The sequence below is a fragment of the Manis javanica genome, chromosome 2 (genome assembly GCF_040802235.1).
Source record: "Manis javanica isolate MJ-LG chromosome 2, MJ_LKY, whole genome shotgun sequence".
NCBI classification, from domain to species: domain Eukaryota; kingdom Metazoa; phylum Chordata; class Mammalia; order Pholidota; family Manidae; genus Manis; species Manis javanica.
Window position 1 is genome coordinate 147,284,802 of NC_133157.1, and position 23,813 is coordinate 147,308,614.

Genomic DNA, 23,813 nt, shown 5'->3' on the forward strand with positions numbered 1-23,813 from the left:
TAGCAATAAAACATAAAGCATCCCTCAAAGAATTTTCACACATTTGCTTTCCTCACCCTTTTATGTTTCATTACCTCAGAAAAATTAAGCATTTGGCACTGAGGAATAATTTAGAGCAACAATATCTAGGCAAGAAAGAGAGGAGAGGGTAATCAAAAAGAACTAAAATAGCTCTGGATGCAATTAGCATATAATAATATCACCAAGGGATCCATCCTTTCTGTTTTCCATGCACCCCTCAGGCAGTCCAGTGTTATTTTTAGCCACTTTATGAATTATACTGCTCTTCATCCCTATGTTAGTATTTCCCTACTTCACATGCATGCGTTTACGTAGAGCAGAAAAACCATAAAGGATAGTCTGTCTCAAGGAGCCCTCTCGTGATGACACCAAAGATCAAAATCAAGAAAATAAATTTCCAAGTGCCAGGGTGTGCTGAGTAACAATTCTTGGCCCTTTGGGTTTAAGACGTAGTCTGCCAAGAAATAGTTAAACTTATTAATCTTATTAATATTTCTGTTTAGGGAAATTCTGAAAAGCAATTTTATAATGTTATCATGATCTAAATTATAAAGCTTCCAAAACACCATGCTTAATCAATAGTGGGTTAGGGTACCAATGAAAATATTAAGAGAGAAAAAAAAGTCATGTAAAACCAAACAATGGGAGAGAGATACAAACTGTGCTGGACTAACATTTTGAAGGTAACTTTATTAATGAACATCATTTTCCAAAGTTTACTATACAGTTAGCTTTCACTTCCTACTACACTTATAAACCTGGCTCGATAAAAACAATGCTTTAGAAGCAAACTAATGAGCTCAATTTATTTTCTATGACTCTATGTTTTGACTTACATGTTTAGTTTATTTTCCAATGAATTTCTAACTTTTAATTCTTCCAGGTAGAGTTGCTTGTATTTTTCCAATTCTGTTTTACTAGAATATTGAGAAGTTTTTGTTTTGGAGAGCTCAAATTCCAGGTCTTTAATTCTGAGTTCCATCTGGCTTCTTATTGAAGCACTATTATTTTCTCTCAACTGCTCTAACTTTTCTTGAGATGCTGCTTGTGCCTAAAGCAAATTGAAAGGATACATTTTTAAAATAATTATAACCTGAATAATTATAACATATTTGTTCCCTCTGGTTCTGAGTCAGTGATTCAGAGAGCAATTTTAAACGTGAAAAATAAAGCTGAAGTTTAATATATTTATCAGGACCTCAACTGAATTAAATCTGAATTATAAAAATAGAGTTGAATCAGTTTTATCTTAGTATTCATGTAATATGACGATTCAAAGAGTAACAGAATCAATTTAAAATATTTAAAATTAAACAATATAATCTAAGAGTATGGTATAATTTTTAATTCACAATTTTTCTTTTTATCTTAATATTCTTATACCAACCAGACTTAAAATAAAATGATTATCTAGTGAGAATCATTCTGAAAGGTCAATTTTGTGATAATAACAATGGAAACTGAAATATTTAAAGGGACAAACATATGCCACCTTCCCTCCAGAAATCTATAAAACAAACTGCTCTAAGTAGAGGAAACAATGTATATATCCAAAATGTAATCTGCAGTGAAATTAAGGCATATTACAGATTAATAAATTAACCTGTAAAAACAGATTGACTTCTTTTAATTTTTCTACTATTTCCTGTCTTGCTCTTTCTTCAATGTCCCGCTTATACAGTTTTACTTGGCTGTGTTCTACCATATTTATTTCTATATGAGTCCTGAGGTTTACTACTTTCTCTTCCAACTTCTTTTTATTCCTCTCTAGTTTTTCACATTTCTTTTGCATTGCTCTCATAGATAATAGCTCCTGTTGAAGAACTTGATTTCTTGCATCTAGATTTTGACATTTTGAAGATGAAGTTTCCAGTTTTGCTGTAAGATCATCAATCTGCATGAATAAAATAATTAGTTTAGTAATTACGAAGGTGGACTGAGAATAGTCCAAGTCAAAGCCAGTATCAAGTTTTGAAATAAATTCAGTTACAATAAAACGCTACCCATACCATAGTAGAGTCTTAGAACATTGAAACTTAAATTACTCAGAAAATCAGGAACAAAATTAAAATCACCAGGAGACACAAAAATATATAATTTACTGTCATCATCTTTGCCATACAACATTTGCACTTGACCCTATACTCCTCTATTTTTCTATTATTATTCCATGTCTTTCTCCATAAAATGATTATATGTTACCTCTCGGTAGAAGGGTTCCCCCATCTTAACTCTTCATAATTTTAAAAGAAGTTTTAGAGCCATCACACTGAGTTATTTAGGCCTGAGTCAATAAATGCCTCCCAAAATAAAACTTTGAAGACTAAGACTAATTAATGATCCATAAATATGGATTCTAATGCCATAAGCCTTTTTCTCAACTACAAATGTTTTATACTAATTTAAATCACGTTCCAAGGAGATAATTGTCAGGGTTAAGGAGAATTCACATCTTCCACTAAGAAATTTTAGTGAAATGATCCATATTTTCAAAAAATGAGACAATTCCACATTGCTATCTGTAATCTTTAATTACTTTCCATCAAATAAGAAAACATACTAAATAAAAGAAAAAAGAAAAATACTTGCTGGAATTTCAGTGATACTGAGCTGGGAAGAACTATTTTCCTTTAGATATAATAATTACTTTCTAAGACAAGATGAGTGGATGTGGTGGTTTTACAGAATTCTTTGACACCTTTCCCACGGAATTCCCTCCCTTTTGGTATGTGTGCCCTCACTACCTGAATTCTAGTGAAGAGAATAAGGTGGAACTGCTATGTGACTCCTCAGGCTGGGTTAGAAAATGTGAAACAGCTTCCATCTAATTCTCTCTCTCTAGGGAAGCTCACCTTGGAACCCAGCTACCTTGCTGTGAAGAAGCCCAGGGCCCCCAGTGAATCCTTCCTTGTATATATGTGCCAGCCGAGACTGCCCTAGCTATGTGCCAGACAATACCAGCTTTGGGTTAACATCCAAAATAGCTAAAGAACATATGCCTCAACATCCAAAAAACAAATATCCCAATTAAAAAATGGGCAGAGGACCTGAATAGACACTTCTCCAAAGAAGAAATACAAATGACCAACAGTCATGTGAGAAGATGCTCCATATTGTTAATCATTAGGGAAATGCAAATCAAAGCCACAATGAGGTATTAACTCACATCAGTTAGAATGGCCATTAACCAAAAGACAAGAAATAACAAGTGAGGATGTGGAGAAACGGTAACCCTCCTACACTGCTTGTGGGAATGTAAATTGGTACAATTGCCAAAATGGGAAGCAATATGGATATTCCTCAAAAAACTAAAAATAGAAATACCATTCAATCCAGTAATTTCACTTCTAAGAATTTGCCTAAAGACAACAAAATCCCTAACTTGAAAAGACATATGCACCCCTATGTTTATCACCACATTATTTACAAAGTCAAGATATGGAAGCAACCTAAGTGTCCATCAGTAGATGAATGGCTAGGGAAGATGTGGTACATATACACAAAGGAATATTATTTAGCCATAAAAAGAAAGAAATCCTGCCATTTGCAACAAAATGGATGGATCTACAGGGTATTATGCTCTGTGAAATAAACCAAGCATGGAAAGACAAGTACCATATGATTTCACTCATTTGTGGAATACAAAAATAAAGCAAAACAGAAGGAACAAATTAGCAGTAGACTCATAGACACTGAGAAGTGATTAGTGGTTACCAAGAAGGAGGGGTTGGGGCAGGTTGGTGGGGAGGGTGAGGGGGATAAAGAGGCACAATAACTCCCAATCCCACTGTTAGTTGGTCATGGGAACTGTAGTACAGCATGGAGAATATAGTCAATGGTTCTGTAACATCTGTTTATAGTAACCACACTACAGGAGGTGAGGATTTAACAATAGGGGAAACTTTGAAAGCAATGTCAGATAGTATATCAACAATACTTAAAAAAAAATAAAGCCAGCTTCAACTGCCAAACATGTGAAGAGCCTTCAGGTGATTCTAGTCCCCAGTGGCACGTCATCCCAAGCTTGCCTCACTGAGCCTTGCTAAACTGTAGATTTGTGAACAAAATAAGTACTGTTTTGAGCCACTAGGTTTTGAGGTGGTTTATTATGCAGCAGTAAGTAACTGGCACAGATACTGATATTAAAAATGGGGTGCTGCCATTAAAAAACAAACAAACACATAAAGAGTGCCTTTGAACAGGGCGATAGATGGAACCTGAAAGGAGGTAGAGAAGAGTCGGAATGAAAAACAGCAGGGCCTCCAGGAGCCTGTGAGTGGAAGCCTGACAGCTCCTGAAGAGGCTGACAGCAAGGGCTTCTAGGCAGGGAAAGACAGTGACACTGGAACCTGGAGGAAAGGGGACTCTTGCTCCAAAGCAGCTGAAAGTAAAGATCAAGGGGCAAGATAAGTTGAAGAAGATGATTACACATAAAGGAACTAGGGCTTACTAGGGTCAAATATCTGTTTCCCAATTACAGCCTTTCCTCATGTCTAATTGCCAAATAATTCTAAAAGAAATGACATCTGAACTAAGATCATATCCAGGGTGCTGCCAGGAAAACATGGTCTAAGGTTGAAGCCAACACTATAAACCTTTCATAAGACCTCAGAAAGATTTAAGGCAGAGTGCATCACATTCCTCTAAGGATCTTCAGAGTTTATGTTTTAAGGCACCCATCCTACAATAGCTTCACAAGAAGTCCAAAGTGAAGAGCTTATCTCAAAATGTCTGTGGGGGTAGCTTTCTTAATAGCATGAACCTCAGTAAAAGTCACAAGAAACTCAAGGTTGTTAAAGCAGTAGTAGCAAAAACACTGCTTGCTGGCCTGGACTGAAAGAGACCAAGAGAAAACAAATGAAAAGAGGCCTTTGGGTCTTAGAAGTTCTATAGGTAGGAAGCATGAGTAAACAGTGCAAACACAAGCCATTTCTTATAAGTAAGACAGAGCAGAAAGCTCAGAGGTACAGGAAAGGGCCACTGAAAGGCATTCCCATAATTAGGACTATCTTCCTCAAAGAACTAGCAGTGTGCATCAGGCTGCATTTCAGAATAGCAATGGACTAATGTGTCTCCCACTTTCCATTCTGAATGGGAGAGTCTTGAGCAGGTCAGCAGAATGTTGGCCCAGTGGATGGTAGATAACTTGTCTCTTCAGTTCTCAGTCTTCATATTGAGAGGAATTGTACTCCAATGGCTAAACTCTAGAAACCACAGCCCAGACACCTGTCTGCATCTGCACCTGATGAAGATGGTAAGACCTCGGACTCAAGCCTCAACCAGATGCCATCACCACTGAGGCTTGGCAGGCAGGTATTGGGTGGGGGTTAGTCTATTCTCCTTTTTTTAATGGAAATGTTTTATATATCTTGACTGGTGTTTTGGCTATGTGGATATATACTTTTTGTTTTTTTATTTCAAGTATAATTGACATACAGTATTAAATTGGTTTCAAGTATTTAACATACTAATTGGAGTGCATTTCTCATGTGGGAGGATAATTAAAAATTGTGCTTTTCAAATGTATCCCTAACTTTTAAAATGTTCATTCCTTTAAAAAAGCTAGAATATGGGCCAACCTCAGTGACTTGCTCCCAATGAACAGAACATGGTGAAGGTGATGCTGTCTGCATCCCAAGGCTGGTCAGCCTGGACAGGCCAGGTGTCCCAGTTGCCTGGCCCAACTAAAGTCCCAGCCAGGGCCCAAACCAGCAGCCAGCCAGGTGAGTGGACTCCAGGTGACTCCTGCCCCAGCCTTTGAGTTGCCCCAGTTGAAGCTGAGAGGAACAGAGACAAGCTGTCCTGGCCACACTTTTCCTGGCTGTAGTCTGTAGGACACCTGGCTGTGTATTTAAGTTAAATATAATTTCTCCTTCACTTTACTTCAAGCTTGTTAGTATGGGGAAGTAAAACCATTCCATCTTTATGTAGTACTATAATTTTTCTCTGTATCATACAATTTGGCTTTGACATTCTGAGTAAATCAATGACTAATCAATAATTACTTGAATATTTCCTGCCTTTTAACAGCTGTACTCTTGACATTTTTTGTTTGGATAGAATGAATATGATTCCACTAATTATGTACTGAGCTATAAAACACAGCTATGCATCTTTCTGCTTAAGTAAAAGAAGGTGGATACAGAGAACTGTGATTTCTGAGAATGTAGGGTCAACACCAAGAACAAAGTCAGGCCCAATGTTACACACAAGAACCAGGCCAAAACAGTATTTAATTCTGAAATGCAAGATGATGAATTAGCAAGATGTCCAGACAGGAAAGCCAAAGCCCAGACTTCATCTCTTCCTTCCCAGATGGTGAAATCTATGGATCAGTCTATGCACTATAATGAGTCAATGAAATATAATGAAGTACACAGACTGAGTCAGCAGATCCTGTGACCCAGACTGATGTAAATGGGACTGGAGTGCGGGAACTGGGTGAGAAACTAAAGGTGTGGGAGAAAAGGGAATGGGCTCTACCTTTGTTAGCCTGACTTCCCATCATGTCACAGAGCCAGCCAGACATAAGCTGGGCAAAGGCTCTCTGAGATGCAAAAATTCTCCACAGGAGTGGAGAGCAGTCAGTTGGCTACACTGACTTTTTATTATCATGTAAACAAGTGGTAATACACAAGACAACCAGGAAAGAGTTCTCATAAAATTTGATTTGGTACCTGCATAGGATAGACATGTAGACTACTGTATTAGAATCGGGAATACAAAATAAACTCTCAATTTATGGTGAATTGATTTTCAACAAGAGCGCCAAACTATTAAATGAGACAAGAATTGTGTTTATAATATGTGGTACTGGGACCACTAAATATGCATATACAGAAGAATAAAATCAGACCTCTACTTCATAGCATATATACAAAATTAGCTCAAAATGTGAGAGCTAAAATTATAAAACTCATAAGAGAAAACAAAGGTGTATGTCCTTGTGACAAGATTTGGCAATGGCTTCTCAGGCACGACACCAAAAGCTAAAAGTAGATTAAGTGGACTTCATCAAGAAAATGAAAAGGCAAGCTATGGAAAAGGAGAAAATATCTGAAATCCCTTTAACTGATAAGGGATTTGTATCTAGGATATATAAATCACTCTCACAATTCACTTACAAAAAGACTCCAATATCAAAATGGGCCAAGTAACTGAATAGACAGGTCTTCAAAGAAGATACATGAATGGTTAATAAGCATATAAAAAGATGCTCAACATCATTACTCATCATAAAAATGAAAATCAAAACAAGAATGAGATGCCATTTCACACCCACCAGGATGGCTATACTAAAAAAGACAGATAGTGAGAAATGTTGGCAAGAATGTAGAAAAAAAGGAACCCTCAAACACTACTAATGAAAATATGAAATGTGCAGCCACTTTGGAAAACAGACTGGCAGTTCTTCAAAAGGTTAAACACAGAGTTACCATATGATCCAGCAATTTCATTCAAAGTATATACCCAAGAGAAATGAAAACATATGCTCACACAAAAACTTGTACATGAATGTTCAAAGCAGCATTATTAACATTAGCCAAAACGTGGAAACAACCCAGGGTCCATTAACTGATAAACAGATAAAGTGCAGTATGTCCATAAAATGGAGTATTATTTAGCAATAAAATGAAATGAAATACTGACACATGCTATGAAATACATGTACCTTGAAAACATTACAGTAAATGAAAGAAGACAGTCACAAAGGCCACATACTGTGTGATTCCACTGATATGAAATGTTCAGGGTAGGCACATCTGTAAAAACACAGGGCAGAGTAGTGTTTCCCTAGGGCTGAGAAGAGTAGGGAAGGGGAAACTGCACAGAGTCACAGCTAAATGTATGGCGTTTCTCTTAAGGGTGATGAAAAGTTCTGAAATTGATTGTGGTACTCTCTGAAGAAACTAAAAGCCACTGAATTGTATGTAAACACTGAATGAGTGAACTGGTAGGATGATCATTTTATCTCAATACAGCTGTTACTTTTACTTGGCGACAATGAGGTGGTGCCTGTGCTACAGGGTTGTACAATGGTGTGTTGCTTGCTTTTAGAGCACCAGCAAGGGTTCAAGACATAAGGGACTCAGCAAAGGAGAGTGAGAATGGCAGGAGTGGGAATGGCAGGAGAGTCCCTGCTCTGCTTGGCAAATAGTTACTATAGGTCAATTTTTCACTATAGGTCAATTAATTGCAATCCTTTTGATAATTGCAATACATTTGATAAAAAAATGTATCAAGTCTATAAACTAATGGACAAATCTGCATTTTCCTGCTCAAAGCATTGAACGATTTATATTTCCCAACATTAAGTGATACTGGGTCCCAAAATTGATTGAAAATTACCTTATGTTTTAGTTTATTAATCTGAATGTCCATTTCAGTTTGATCGGGTTTTAAATCTCCATGGAAACAAAGCTCTCCATTTTCATATTCATTTAACTTCTTTCTTGTCCTATTTAAGAGTTTCTTAAGTCTGCAGAAATGTGCAGAATGAGTAAGTCAAGTTCTTTAAAAGCAAATATTTAATAATTATTTTAGCAGATATTATGCTCTATCAAATAAAATAAACAAATCTATAAATTACAATCCTCTCATACATTACAGTCTCACTTTGTGAAAGCATGCTAACTAAATTGTAATCTTAGGTAAATAATATGAAGAAAAATTTTATGACGTATTACAGTTAAAGGGTTAATATTCTACTTATAAAGAGTTCTTATACATAAGTTATTCATATCTATTTTTAGCATGGTCATATAAAACATTAACCTATTACTATTAATTAAAAACCAGATGTCAGTATCCAAGGTAAAAAAGAAAAAACATACTTATATACAAATGTTTTGAAAAATACACAAAAATATATTTTAGTATCTATTAACCACAGCATACAAGAAGAAAAGAAAATACACACAACATACATCAAGGGAGATCATTCAAAATAGAAATAGGAAAAAAGAATCTCTGAAGTCTGAGTTGACAGGAAAAGGAAAGAGGCAGAGCTTTAGGAGAAAGGAAATCGGCAGAGAGAGAAAGTGTAACAGTCTCTTCAAGACTGTCTTAAGAAGAGGTGTAGATCCTATGTTTATCGCAGCACTATTTACAATAGCCAAGAAATGGAAGCAACCTAAGTGTCCATCCATAGATGAATGGATAAAGAAGAGGTGGTACATATACACAATGGAATATTATTCAGCCATAAGAAGAAAACAAATCCCACCATTTGCAACAACATGGATGGAGCTAGAGGGTGTTATGCTCAGTGAAATAAGCCAGGTGGAGAAAGACAAGTACCAAATGATTTCACTCATCTGTGGAGTATAACAACAAAACACAAAAACTGAAGGAACAAAACAGCAGCAGACTCACAGAACCCAAGAATGGACTAACAGTTACCAAAGGGAAAGGGACTGAGGAGGATGGGTGGGAAGGGAGGGATAAGGGGGAAAATGGAGCTTTATGATTAGCACACATAATGTAGGGGGTTGGAAACATGGGGAAGGCAGTATATACAGAGAAGACAAGTAATCATTCTATAGCATTTTACTATGCTGATGGACAGTGACTGTAATGGGGTATGTGGGGGGGACTTGATAATAGGGGGAGTCTAGTAACCATAATGTTCAAATAATTGTACATTAACGATATGAAAAAAAAGGTGTAGAAATCTTGGCAAGTGCAATCTGAACACCATGAAAGGGATGGAAAACAAGGCGGACAAAGACACTTAAATGAGAGGAAAATATTGATGAGAATCAGGGAACAAATTTAAGAATTCAGCAAATAAACAGAAATGAAGCCATGTGGGGACTTAACAGACATAGGAAAATAGTCCATTCTTTTGATCTGAGTGGTAGAAACCAATTACTCATTTTGTTCTTCAAATCATGCATATATATTTGTATGAATGAAACATAACTAAAAAATAAAATAAAAGCCACAGTAAGATAATTTTGATGTTGTTAAACAATGATACAGGTTTTTAGATATTAAAATATTTGAATGCTGACAGGAAGAACTACTAAAAGAAGGAAACATTACCAAAGAGAGCAAAGATATCTTGCAGAAATACAGATTCAAGGTAACCGATGAATTCAGCTGACATGCTATGCAAAAGGCATTGTTGTTATTGTTCTAGGAATCATTAAAGAATAAATGTAATATTTTGGCATTCTAAAAAAGCTTCAGATTTTGAGTTTCTAAAGTAAATTTTTAAGTAGGATAATCTGTTTAATTTAAGAAATGTGGATGTAAAATGAATTTGTATTTAGATTTTAGTAAAGCAGAATTATAGTTAAATCAATTAATGGTTGAAATGAATTGAAATGTTAAAATCTCACCCAGAAATATCTTTTTCTAATTCACTGTTTTTCTTCACTTCTTGATCCAAACTATGTTCTAGAGATTGTTTTAACTCTGTCAATTTCTTTAACTGTTCCTTTTCACCTTGATACTATGAAAAAAATTTTTAAGAAAATTATTTTTAAAAATTTAGAAACTCACCCTTCTTTCTTAAAACTATTATTTCTCATGAGTGTGGCTAGTAATTCTATGTAATAATCCTGAGTCATTTCTATAAGTAGTCTAGAAAAATCCCTCATTATTTTTTTCCCTTTTTTTTCAAATCAGATGGGTAATGTGCGAACACTGTACCAAGGTTTGAGGGAGGCACACAGTCATGCGAAAGCAAGAACACTCAATCATGCTTATGAACTAAAAAAGGATGAATCCTTTGTTATTTTTAAATAAGCTTAATCAGTTTTGGGTGTTCTTAAAATTTTTTGAATTTTTAATACCTTAATAGATTTCTGCATGACACTGGAAGGGGACCAGTTTCATTCACAGAAGACTCCTTATCAAATCAGTTTGGGTATTCTTAAAATTTTTTGAATTTTTGATACCTTAATAGATTTGTGCATGATACTGGAAGGGGACCAGTTTCATTCACAGAAGACTCCTTATCAACAAATTGTCATATCACAGGTATGAAAAGTGTGCTAATACAATGTAACTGATTTACACAAGTAAAAATAATAATAATTTTCAATGTTTCTTCAGCCACCAAAGGACCAGTCAACAGAATATTCTAGTTCCCCAGTAGGTTTATCTGTATAATGAAATTTGCATGAACCTAATCTAGTTATTGTGACTGAAATTAGATGGTAGGTAAATCTACCTCATGCTCCAACTTGGGGTTCATAATGCAATCTTCTTTATGATCTGTAGCCTCTCCTATAAAGGATAGTGGGAACGGCAGGAGAGTCCCTGCTCTGCTTGGCATATAGTTACTATAGGTCAATTTTTCACTATAGGTCAATTAATTGCAATCCTGGATTACACATCTATCTCTTCTGAGGTTAGACTGTTAAATCTTGGAAAGGCTGATTAACTCAAGCAAATGAGAAAAAACAGCTTCTGAACTTGCAGTGCTACGAGCACTGTTACTGTGGGAAGCTCTGACTGACCAGCCATGTCTACTTTTTAATGGCATCTCTTCTCTTTAAATTCCAACAAATGATACATTCCTTTCAGAGGATTGTTTGCATAATAATCTAGTATTCATTCTTGACAAAGAGCAGGAATTACAATATTGGAAGTAATTCATTGTCAAAGTCTCACTGAAAGATTTAGATTTGCAAGAGAAATTCAGAATTTCAGATCAAATCATTCCTCAAATTTCTGGGAATTTTTTAACATGAGAAAACATTAGCAAGAACTCAAATAGATATCTGTATGCAAATGTTCATAGCAGCATTATTGATTATAGCCAAAAGGTGGGAAAAAACAAAATTTGTCAACAGATGAATGGATAAACAAAATGTGGTATATATAAAATATTGTCTGTAGACAATCACAATATTTTTTATTAAGATCTTACAAAAATCATTAACTTATGACTATAAAAAGGAATTGCACTACTAGTAGCAATTAGCATCACTATGAATACAAAAAATATTTTTATCAATGAGATTTTTCATATTGTCCAAAATATCCTTAGGTACTATTAGAAAAATTTAAAAATTCCTTTTTGGTATTGTTAGAAAAAACATAAAACTGAAATGTGATTTACTCCCACCAGAAGTTTAAACATTTTAACAGTAAGATATTAACAAAGGGCCACGTGGTGAAATACAAGCCAGGAAGTTGCTCAGGCTGGGGCAGTGGGGGATTTGATAAAGAATGGGCTGTGCCTATTTGGGAAAAGAGAAAAGGTTTAAATCAGTCAATAAAATTAAGACAAATGTAAGGGAAAGCCTAATATGAATATAACTTGCTTAGGCAACATCCGGGAAAGAACGTAAACCGGTAGTACTCATCCAATGAGGAACCAGGGAAGGGACTCACGTGCTAGGGAATTACTTCAGCCAACTGCCCCAGCTGTGCCTGCTTACCAGACACCCGATCTTACAAGACCGCCATTAAGGCCTCATTCTGCTGTTCATTCTGCTGTTCTTTTTGTCTCCGTATCCACTTACTGAGTTTGGACCAGTGAGTGTATTTCTCACAGTATGACAGAAATTAAGAGACTGACTTACCAAACTTGTACTTAAAAGGTTTTTCTGAAGCTGTTCAATTTTGCCCACTTGCTTTTTGATTGTTACTTTTAAGTTGTCATTTTCGATTTCAAGCCTAAAATGTGTATTTTAAAAATAATTATTCTAGCACATAATTTCCAAACAAACACCTGAAGGTGCAATTACATAAACACTTAAAAATTTGACAAGTAGATGACTTGGCAATTGTGCCATAAATGTGCAAAAATAACGCATTTCAAAATAGCTCAAAGCTGAAATTTTTATCCAGCCCAACAATACATATTATCCTGAGAAACAATTCCCATACTACATTGCTTATCTACTTTATAGATACTCAAGTTATTATCTGTGCAGCTTTAAACTGTACTTTTGCAAGTGATCCTGTGTCTTCTGAGCACATCTTACAGCCTCTATATGTTGACCTTGTGCTTCTTCCAACTAAAATAAAGAAAATAATAAACTTTACTGATAATACACTACAAACCTGCCATCACCTGCTTTTGAAACTAAATTTTACTGGCACACAGCCACACTCTTCTACATTATTTACAACTACTTTCATGCATAACAGCAGAGCTGAGTGGTTACAACAGAGATCTTAAGGCCCATGAAGCCTAAAATATTTACACTCTGGCCCTTTACAGAAAAGTTTATCAATCTCTTCTCTAGGTATTCATGTTTTTAAATTATATTTCATCAGATAAATGCACAGATTTGTACACTGGTCAAATGGGTAAAGAGATGAAATTATCTTAGGTCAAATATTTCTGTTTTATTATAAGCACCACATCACCTATAATTTTAAATATTCACATAGGTGAATAACCACAGCTACTCAATCTGATTCTAAAGTTAACATTCTGCTTTCAGTGACAACCAAATGTTTCATGAAATCATTCAAGAGGCAGTATCTACATAGGAGCCAGAACACCCGGGGTGGGGAACATCCCAACTCCACTACTTATTAGCTCAGGATATAGCCCCACAACGTTCACCAATTCCACCAACCAAGTACAATCAAGTGCAATCAATCATGCAGAACATTTTTATCACCCAAAAAAAAGCCCTGCATCCCTCAGCCATCACCCCCAGCTCCCATATTCCTCAGCCCCAGGCAACCACCAGTATTTCTGTTCCCAAGATTTGTCTACTCTGGATATCTTCATATAAGCGGAACCACAGTATATGGTCCTTTGTGACTAGCTTCTTTCACTCAATGTGTTCAGGGTTCATCATGTTATATCACATATCAGTACTTCATTTATTTTTATTTTTGTCAAAAGAATACTTGATGGTGTGGTTTAACCATTTACTCATTCATAAGTTGATGGACCTTTGGGTTGTGTCTACTTTTTTTTTCCTGTTTATAATTTATAACTTACTGCCTCCCTGAACTACTCCATGTGCAATGATCACAGAGTACAGTGCAAACAGGCCCTCTTGGACTGAGTAGTACCTAACTTACACGAGCATCAGAAACAGGGTAAAGCCACAGACATGGGAATAATGGGCCCTCAAAGTTCCCAAACGACTTCATTCCCAGCAACTGTTTAGGTTCACTGATTTAGCAAATACCGTGATAAGGTTAGATAGCATGGCAGATCATAAAAGCTATCTCCAGAGCTTTACAGCTGGTTAAGTGCTATACATCTGTAAGTCCCCATTCTGGCTGCTTAAGGAAGGCAGGCAAATTTAGACTTTATTCCATAGTGGGAGGGGGGAAAGAGAGCATTCAACAATTCTCCTCTATTAGGTTAACTGCTTTCAATTTTATATTTAATTGCTTAAAATACACTTAGAATAAAAGCCTTATTATATCAGTGTTCCAAAAGAGAAATTATTGGTAAGTTATAGAATAAACAACAGCTGAAATATTTTAATTTATACAAGAATAGGTACCATGCATATCAAGTACTATTTCCCCTTAGACAAACTTGGAAAGAAAAGATTATCTCATGAAAAAATAAAATAAAATAAGGGGCTAAATTAAAATTGTTCTGCACAGACTAGATGATAAATGCTGGTAAGGCCAATGAGAGAACAGTTAGAGACAGCTTCAGGAGAATGGAGGTGTGAGCAGGTCTGAGTGATGCAGGATTAGGCAAGAGCAACAGGGTCAGGAAGGACACATGAGCAAAGGCCAAGAGATGGTGACATCAGCCCAATTAACTCAGGATAAAATCTAGTGGCACGGAAATAAAAACATGCCCACAGTAACTTGTAAATGAATGCTTATAGCATCATTATTAATAGCCAACAAGTGGACACAACCCAAAGGTCCATCAACTTATGTATAAGTGGGTAAGCTACCCCATGGAGAATTGTTGATAATAAAAATAAATGAAGTACTAATATGTGCTATAACATGATGAACCTTGAACATATTATGTTAACTGAAAAGAAGCTAGTCACAAAGGACCACATCTTGTGGATCCACTTACATGAAATATCCAGAATAGGCAAATCTTGGAAATAGAAAGTAGACTGGTGTTGCCTGGGGCTGGGGAAGGTGGGAGCTGGGGGTGATGGCTGAGGGATGTGGGGTTTCTTTTTGGGGTGATGAAAATGTTCTTGATTGCAGGGACAGTTATACACATATAAGTCTGTGAATACACCAGAGATACTGAATTAGACATTTTAAATGCGTAAATTGTATTGTATATGAATATCTCAAAAAGGCTTAAAAAAGTCCAATGGTTGGATCTAGAAAATTTTCTTAATTCTCTATTTTTGGATACATACTATATATAATTTGAGTATTTCCATGTTTTTACAGTATATCTCAAAGGGAAATGAGGGAAGTATCTAATTTCAATTGGTTTATATAAGGACCTTTTGTACAAATTATCCTGAAATCCACAAAGTAAATGTACACAGCTCCTATTTCCATTCACCAAAGTGAAGACCAGAAAAAAGACAATTTTCTAAAACATTCCATTAAACAATTACCCTCTAATTTTATCTGATTTACCTTATCATGCTAAAAGAGAGATTTATAAAAAACAATGTTTAGTACTAAGAAAAAAAGTCTCAATTTCTGTGAGAATGATGCATAATTCTCAGCTTTCCTAAGGGTAAATGTTCTAAGAAAAAATGTACAATACAAATGGCAGAATGAAAGTCAGAGTTTAAGAAATATGTATATTATAAAGATAATAAAATTGTTCTAAATTAATTATAATGAAAATATAAAGGAATGCTGTCCACAGAAACTAGTATTCTAAAACACTGTATTATTTAGTCAGCTTATAGATAAACTGTTGACACATTAAATTTCATACATACTTGAGTTCTGATTTGCCTCAATTTCTTCTTTAAATCCTGTGTTTCATCTTCTAAATTAATTCGGTAACGTGATGTAACCTCCAGAGAAGCCTCTGACATAGATTGTTTTTTTAGGGTATCAGCCAGTTCTTGTTGAAGTTGTCTCATAACTACCTAATAACATATTTCTGTTCTGATCAAACTGATTTTATAAATCACCTTATTATTATGTTAATATATAACTCTAACATATGTATTTTGAAAAATATCACCACATTCACCAATTCACCTTTTCCTCATGTTCACACATTCCTGTTTACCGAATTTAGTTAAGGACAAAGAAGATGTGATCCTCCTGCCTCATCACTACTGTGTACTCACACAATGAACTCAGTCCCACTATCCACATCCCCTCAGAATTTACAGAGCTTTATAGCCTCGTGAAGTCTCAAAAGGAAATGGTATGTAAGTAGGACTAGGGGTGGTAAATTCTACACTGTGAAACATTTTTCCTCATTTTTATTAGTGGCCTAAATAGACTTCAGAGTTCCTCACATATTCAATCCTCTGCCTGAGTCCTTCCAATAGACTCCCATGTCAGAATAAAAGTCAAGTCATGCCAATGGGCCTCAGGCCCTAGGTAATTGGGCCCCTACCTGCCTCCCTGACCTTGGCTCTTACAACTTACTCCATTCCTGCTACACAAGAATCCTGCTACCCCTCATTAGTCTGAAAAATAGCTCCAATCACAAACAGTTATAGTATTGGACACACTTAGATCCAGTAAGTTTGCTGTGTGTGAGCTTATGTCTTATAACCTCTTCTTAACTACATTTCTCCTTGAAATGAGAATTATAAGCAAATTATTTATAAAAATGTTCAGAGTAATAAATAGCAGTGGGAAGATTAAATCAAATATGGTTTTGCTAAAACTCACATTTGTCCCAAATTATGATGTATTGAAAAGTAGCTGCTGTTAAATAGTTAGAGGTTATAAGAATACATGCTTGGGACTAAAATATTTCCAAATTTAATTCAAACTGACATGAATAAGAATAAAATTATATCAACTAAAAATGTATAAAAAGACACTGAAGGAAAAGGACTATGAGATACAGCATCTGCACTTCATTTCATTGGGAAATCTGGAATTGACTGCCAAGATGATCCACTTCATTGAATCTTAAGGTTCATTTTCGGTATGAGCATTTCTATTTATCTGCTCCATCATGGTATTAAAATGTATTGACATGAAGATTAAAATTATTTTAGCAGTATAAGACTAAATTGTTTAAATCAGTCTCAATCCAATAACAATTTATAACTTAACTTCTTAAAATTTCATAGTCAACACAATACCTTTTTTCAAAGTAAAGCACCTCCAGGTCTAATTTTTTGGCTGGATACAAAGCATGCTTTTAAGCTGATTTACAGTCTACATACTTATACAGTACATATTTCTTATATTCAACTAGTTTCAACATTTAGCCATAATCAAATATTACTTTGAATTTTCTTTTAGGAAGTTCATTTATTTTCCTGGATACTTACTTCTCTTTCTGCTTTCTCATTTTCATACTGATGTATTCTTTCTTTTAAATTATTACAATAATTGATTAATTCTTCATTTCTTTCTTTCAGCATAAGACCTTGTTTTTCACTTTCAGCTTGAAGTTTTTTTACAATTTCCTGAAACTGGTCTTGGATATTAATTACTGTCTTTTCTTTATTGTCAGCTTTGTTCTGAGCATCATCCAACTGCTGTCGGAGCAATGTATTTTCACTTTGTAGTTGAGATAATCTCTCCTCTAAGGATTCCTGCTTTCCAATGTACTTACTCACTTTACCTTGCTCATTCTGATACATTTGTTCAATTTCCTTATTTCGACACTGTATGTGGCTTAGGTCTCTTTGCACAAGTTCTAAAACCAAAGTCTTTTCTCTGAGAGCATCTCTCATGTGATGGAGCTCAATTTCGAGGCTATTGAATTTACTTTCAGCTTTAGAAAGCTGCTGAGAAAGAGTCTCATTGTTATCTTTTAGGTTAGACACATCAAAATTGATTTTGTCCTGTAGACGAAACCACTCATCTTTTGCTCTCTGAAAAGCGAGTTCTAGATCTCTTTTTGATGCCTGACTTTGATCATAATCCTGTATAGCAGCAGCCAGTCTAGAATGGTATGATTCAACTTCTGTCTCCAATCTTTCTTTGTTTTGTTTTTCGTTCTCCAGCTTAGAGTTTAGCATTGTATTCTCAGCTGTCAGGACATTAAGCTGTCCACTGTATTGGAGTATGGCTTTTGTTAGTGTTTCCTCATTCACTTTTATTGTCTTTTGAAGATCATCATTTTTTTCTTTTATAATTTCAATGTCCTCAAAACATTTCTTTTCCTTTTCCTGGTTCTGATTTTTTATTGTGTCTATTTCCAGTCTTAGCATGGCAATTTCATCCTGCAACATGTGGTTTTTATGCAAAAGATCTTTTTCATGACCATCAGAAACCTAAGTAAAAGAAAGGAGACTTTCAGCTAGCACTCAATGAAAAGACATATCATGATTTCCTCTGAAAATAAAGGATAACCTGAATGTTTATACAATGAAAAGGCTGTGATAAATGGATATCTAACTGGGAAAAATTAAGTTGGATCCTAACCTCAAACTATACACATGAATTTCCAAAATTTCAAAAAATGAACTGAAGACAATGAGCCCATGAAAGTAAAAAAAGAAACCAAGAGAGAATTTTTAAAAATCTCAGAATAAGAAAGGCCTTTCCCTGAATTACATCTCAAAAGGCATAAAAGAATAATAAATCTATATTTAAAACTATACTTAAAAATTGAGTTTCCAGTCTGAAATCTATTCGGCTACCCCATAGTAAAAGCCTTAGCTCAGCATATATTCATACAGATTGTTTCCTACAATTCTTTTTCCTAAAAATATTCCATAGATTTTTTTCTTTTCTAACATTTTAGAATCTTTTCTAATGACATCTAGTCTAAATCTAATCTGCTTTTCTAACATTTAGAATTTCTAATAATTATAAGAATCATATCTACTGATATCTGATAAATCTTGACATTGTACTAAACACTTTTACATACAGTGAACTCAAGTTAGTCATCATAGTTCTTCTGGAATCGAAAGGTTAAAAGTGTGAGCAAGCTGCAGAATTTTCCCCAGGTCTCTGACTCTACCACAGGAGCACCCAACCACAATTACTTTTCTGGTTTAAATGTATAAAGAAAGACGAAGCCTTGTATTTCAAAATACTAATGGTAAATAAGGTAAAATTTATAGAGTTCTTCTTAAAAAACCATGGGATTATTTGCTTCTGCTTGATATTTCACATAAAAGTAAGTGTTTAATAGGGGAAAATACACTGAACTATTTTCCTAGGACTAAAATACTTATCAATACCTTATCACTAAGTATGTATAATGGCATATCATTGTTTTCAAAAGCTCCTTGTATGACTATTTTTTTCAGAGGAGAGTGACATCCAAACTATGGTCTTTGAAGTGGCTGTACTTATCTTCCACACCAACAGTGGAAGTGATGAATATCTTCCCTGTTAATCTATCAAAGAGGTGAAAGCCCTTCCCAAAACTGGAAAATATGTTTTAAGTAGCAATAGTTTTGGGATTATGGAAGTTCATAATTCCTATGGAAAATAGTAAAAGCCTCTCCTCTGAATAAGACTGTTATGAATATCACAACTTGATGGTTACAGACAAATGGATTTAAGATATGATTTTATCCACTCAACCAAAAATGTAACCTTCAACCACCACCACCACCACCACCACCACCAAATGTATATACACATATATAGGCTTTAAAAATCCTCCATACTTTCCATGACATATATACTGTTGATATTTTAAATATATACACATACAAATACATAAACACACATTTGAAAATGACTAAAGAAAAATACCTCAGAATTCATTTTTGTATGTGCCATTTCTGTCCCCTTTTGTTTGCAAAGGTGATTGGTCAGAATCCTGTCTTGCAATATTCTGGCATTCTGTTCTTGAGAAAGTTGCCTCTGAATGTCATTTCGCTCTTCTGTAACCTAAAAACACACTTCATTGGGTTTTTGGTCTCTATCACTTAAAACAAAGTCAAAAGCTTAAGAGCAGAACCTTAAAAAAACTGTTAAAAAATTGGCCCTTTAAGCACAACAATTTTTATCCCATATGAATAACTCAAATTTTCATTTAAATGACAGCAAAATTTGTCATAAATAGAACAAAAATATAGGCAGATAAAATACTGTGAAATAAAATTTCTATTCAAAACAAGGTAATTTAACATGTACTTTAACATAAAAAAGCCAAAATAAACATTTATGTTTAAGCAAAATGTTTTAACATTTATGTTTATGTCAACATTTATGTTAAATTTATATTTAACATTTGTTTAAGCATAACGATTTATGCTTAAACATAATGATTAAGCTCAATTTACCTACCCTTCCTTCATCCAGAAAACATACAGAGCATCTATTAAATTCCAAGAATTGCAATAAATGAATAATTTTAGCTATAAATGTCATCATTCACATTAGGATGAGATAATCTTTTTAGCTTACCCTCAAATAATATATATTAAATCAAAGGAATATTATAAATAATATTGATGAAACAATGTTAGAAATAAGAAAATTTTCCCTAAGATGAATGTACCTGATTCAGATTAATTCTTACAGTCCTCAATTCCATGTCTCGTGTTCGAAGAGCAAATTCCAATTGCTGTTTCTTTTCAACTTCTTTACTGTGTTGCTCCTCTTTTCTTCTTAAATGCATTCTAGTTTTTTCATACAACATATCAGCATTTCTTCTCTTTTCTTTTTCTTGTTTTAAGGTAAATCTACAGTTAAATATATTTATCTTAAAATTTGTTCTGTTAGAAATAGGCTGTTTTTCTGATCTAGTTCTACACACACTGGTTTATAATCCCCAAATTCCCACATCCTTGTATTTTTTTCCTTTTCTGTGTCTCACATTATTTAATTTCTTACTTTAATCTCTTCCAAAAATACATATACTTGAGAAGTAGCAATGAAAATCATTCTTCTACTTAGTAAGTTTTAGTCAGTAGAAACTCCAGTAAAGGAAAAGAATTTTGAACTTATTCAGTAAAATTTGAGTTGAAAGTGACCCTTTTTTTCCCTATATAGTCATAATTACTCCTCCAGTAGGATGGATCATTTAGTTACTAATTCAAAAAAGAAGTTGTTTGTAAATACATTTATAAATTCATTAGAAATAAACTTTTAACTTCACAAAATATTATAGGTCCCCTTAAAAATGATTTGCAGTGTAAGACAGCATCTGCAGATGTCTTTTACACCACATGTATCTGCAGATTACTGCAACCCAAGACTCCCTAGCTGAGTCTACTATCTGCTGCCCTGTAAGTTTTATGTTTCTTCTTTTACAGCACTTTTCAACTTATCTTGTTCAGTATTATCTATTTTCTACATTATTTTAAAATCTTTTGGAGGAACATAGGTTCCAAATTAAGTAAACAATAAAGAGTAACATAAGCTTTCAGCACATACCTTTGAAGTAATTTTATCTATGTATGAGATGTTAAATAACTAATAAGTAATCACTTTCCATTTTATTTTTTACTCCATGCATATGTTAACAGTAAAAATGCATATAGATTTCTAACACGTTTTTCAGTCTTGAGAAAAACGTCCACTTCATACTCTGTTGGTGGGAGTGTAAATTTAATATAACTTTCTTGAGAACAAGTTAAAAGTATAGATCAAATATACACACACAATTTTGTCATTACTGTTTTTTATACAAGATTTTATTTATACTTTAAATAATATCACTTTAAAGTTTTTATACTTGATGAATTTATTCCAAGTAAATAACCAGAAATGTGGAAGCAGATTTATATGAAAAATATTTGCTGCAACATTAATTATTTAATAAAAGGAAAAACAACAATAATTTTTTAAAATAAATAATGAGGTAGGCCTCTATGTGGCCATTCAAATTAATGACTGAGCTATACACTAAATTATTAGTAGAAGTAGTCACCATTAAGAACTTGCTACAGTGTTTACAAGTATTTCATATTCCACAATACTAAACAAGTTTTTTCCCAGTAAAATCCCACAAAGTTAGTAATTATGAAACTTCTACATATCCATAGTATAAAAGTAAATAGTTCAGAAATTTCTTTAAAACCAAGATGTTATACCTCAAACTGCAGAGTTCTTGTTCCCATTCCACTTTTTGATGCTCTAACTGTGATGCCATCTCTTTTGTTTCTGATAGCTCCTTTTGTAGTCCACTAACCTTATGTTCCATATTTTTTACTTTTCCTTTAAGTAGTTCACAGTGACCTTTTTTAAGTTCTATTAATCTTTCATATGAAAGAACTGCATCCTGGATTTTCAGTAAGCTCACAGAATCTGCACCAGGGAGAAAACAAAAACAGAAATGAAATATATGATTACCTTTTGTGTACAAAGAACTGTCCCTTTTCACATTCACTCATTCAGACACTGAATATATACTGAGTACCTATAATGTGGAAGAAATTATATTAAGTTCTGTAGACAAAACAGACAAGACCTCTGGCTACTGTGTAGCTTAAAGTCTAGTGGAGGAGAAAATAATTAAAAATTAATTATAATTTATAAATAATTATAAATGAAGTAATTATAAATTCTAATAGATACTCTAGGAAAACAGAGTTCTGTGATCACATTAACAGAACTTGACCAAAACTCGGCCCAGAGAAGACTTCCCTGAGAACAAGATGGCTACAAGCAGAGGAGAAGGAGCATTCTAGACAGTCTGTGGCCTGGGCCATCATTATACTGCAAGCTGCTTCTGGTGAAGAGAGTAACAGGTACTGATTCGTCCTCCTGCCTGAAACAAGCAAAAGCAAAACAGAAAAAATACATTTAAAAATGATTTTCAAGACAAAGGACTTTAGGCCATGAAGGACAATGATGCCTGAAAACAAATGGAGTCAGTCTAAGGAATGCCTCAGTTCCCTGCCTCTAGAGAATTCTGAGACCATGACAGAGAGAAGGAACTGAGACAGAGTCCAATTACCACCTGAGCTGTGATGAGGCTATACACCAAGGCAGACAGAGCTCCCAGTGAGAACCCAGCAGCACCAGGAGTGGTGTCTGTTCCCCAAGCCAGGCTGGGAAAACTTACAATTCACAGGACAAGGACTACAGTAGTCAGAAAGGTCTTACTTCAGTAGTAGGGAATAATTAGCCCTGGGTTGAGCACTACTCCATATTCACCTAACATATCACAACACAAGACACGAAAAGATAAAACTCTTCCCAAGTAATTTAACTGTAGGCAAAACCAAAGCTAAAAAGACAAGTAGAGGCATAGAAGCTATTTTTAAAAAATCAAACAGCATTTATAGAGATGCAAATTATGTCACCGGTGAAGAATGCACTGGATGGGAATAAACACTTATTAGACATCACAAAATGAAACATTCATAAGTTTGGCATCAGTAAGCTGTGAAAATACTCAAGTGGCTAATATATACTTAATCAAAGTGGTGGGGTAAAGGGACAGAAAAATATTTGAAGAAGAAATGGCCAAAAACTTTATAAATTTAAGGAAAATTATAACCCCACAGATCTAGAAAGGATCTGACAAGGAGACAAGAAATGGAAGTAAGCTGTTACCTTTTCTTATTTATTATTTTTTAAGTTTCATATATTTAATCTACAATTACATTAGGAACATTATGTTTACAAGACTGCCCCCTTCACCAAGTTCCCCCCACATACCCATTCTCCCCACTGTTATTCAACATAGTGCTGGAGGTCCTAGCAACGGGAATTAGACAAAACAAAGAAATATAGGGAATCCAGACTGGTAAAGAAGAAGCAAAACTGTCACTATTTGCAGATGACATGATATTGTATATAAAAAACCCTAAAGATTCCATTCTAAAACTACTAGAACTAAT

General features: G+C 34.5%; 1 protein-coding gene and 1 non-coding gene across 8 annotated transcripts in view; both read right to left on the reverse strand.

Annotated features, from left to right (window-relative positions):
• ANKRD26 (ankyrin repeat domain containing 26) overlaps positions 1-23,813 on the reverse strand; it is a 118,049-nt gene that overhangs the window by 15,898 nt on the left and 78,338 nt on the right. For 5 of the 7 annotated variants that reach the window (XM_036998266.2, XM_073229556.1, XM_073229555.1 and 2 more), the window contains 11 exons: positions 22,059-22,272; positions 20,522-20,705; positions 19,771-19,908; positions 17,379-18,329; positions 15,849-16,001; positions 12,931-13,001; positions 12,564-12,657; positions 10,368-10,480; positions 8,371-8,500; positions 1,625-1,915; positions 858-1,072 (listed from right to left, as the gene is read on the reverse strand). In XM_036998266.2, coding sequence (XP_036854161.2) covers positions 858-1,072; positions 1,625-1,915; positions 8,371-8,500; positions 10,368-10,480; positions 12,564-12,657; positions 12,931-13,001; positions 15,849-16,001; positions 17,379-18,329; positions 19,771-19,908; positions 20,522-20,705; positions 22,059-22,272 — 2,554 coding nt within the window. Of the gene's footprint in view, positions 1-857; positions 1,073-1,624; positions 1,916-8,370; positions 8,501-10,367; positions 10,481-12,563; positions 12,658-12,930; positions 13,002-15,848; positions 16,002-17,378; positions 18,330-19,770; positions 19,909-20,521; positions 20,706-22,058; positions 22,273-23,813 lie in introns of those variants that run through there. The other 2 variants (XM_073229557.1, XM_073229559.1) reach the window with 2 other exon arrangements.
• On the reverse strand, positions 10,651-10,752 carry LOC118968353 (small nucleolar RNA U13). Its single transcript, XR_005055971.1, has one exon. It is a non-coding gene; the product is annotated as a small nucleolar RNA U13 (small nucleolar RNA).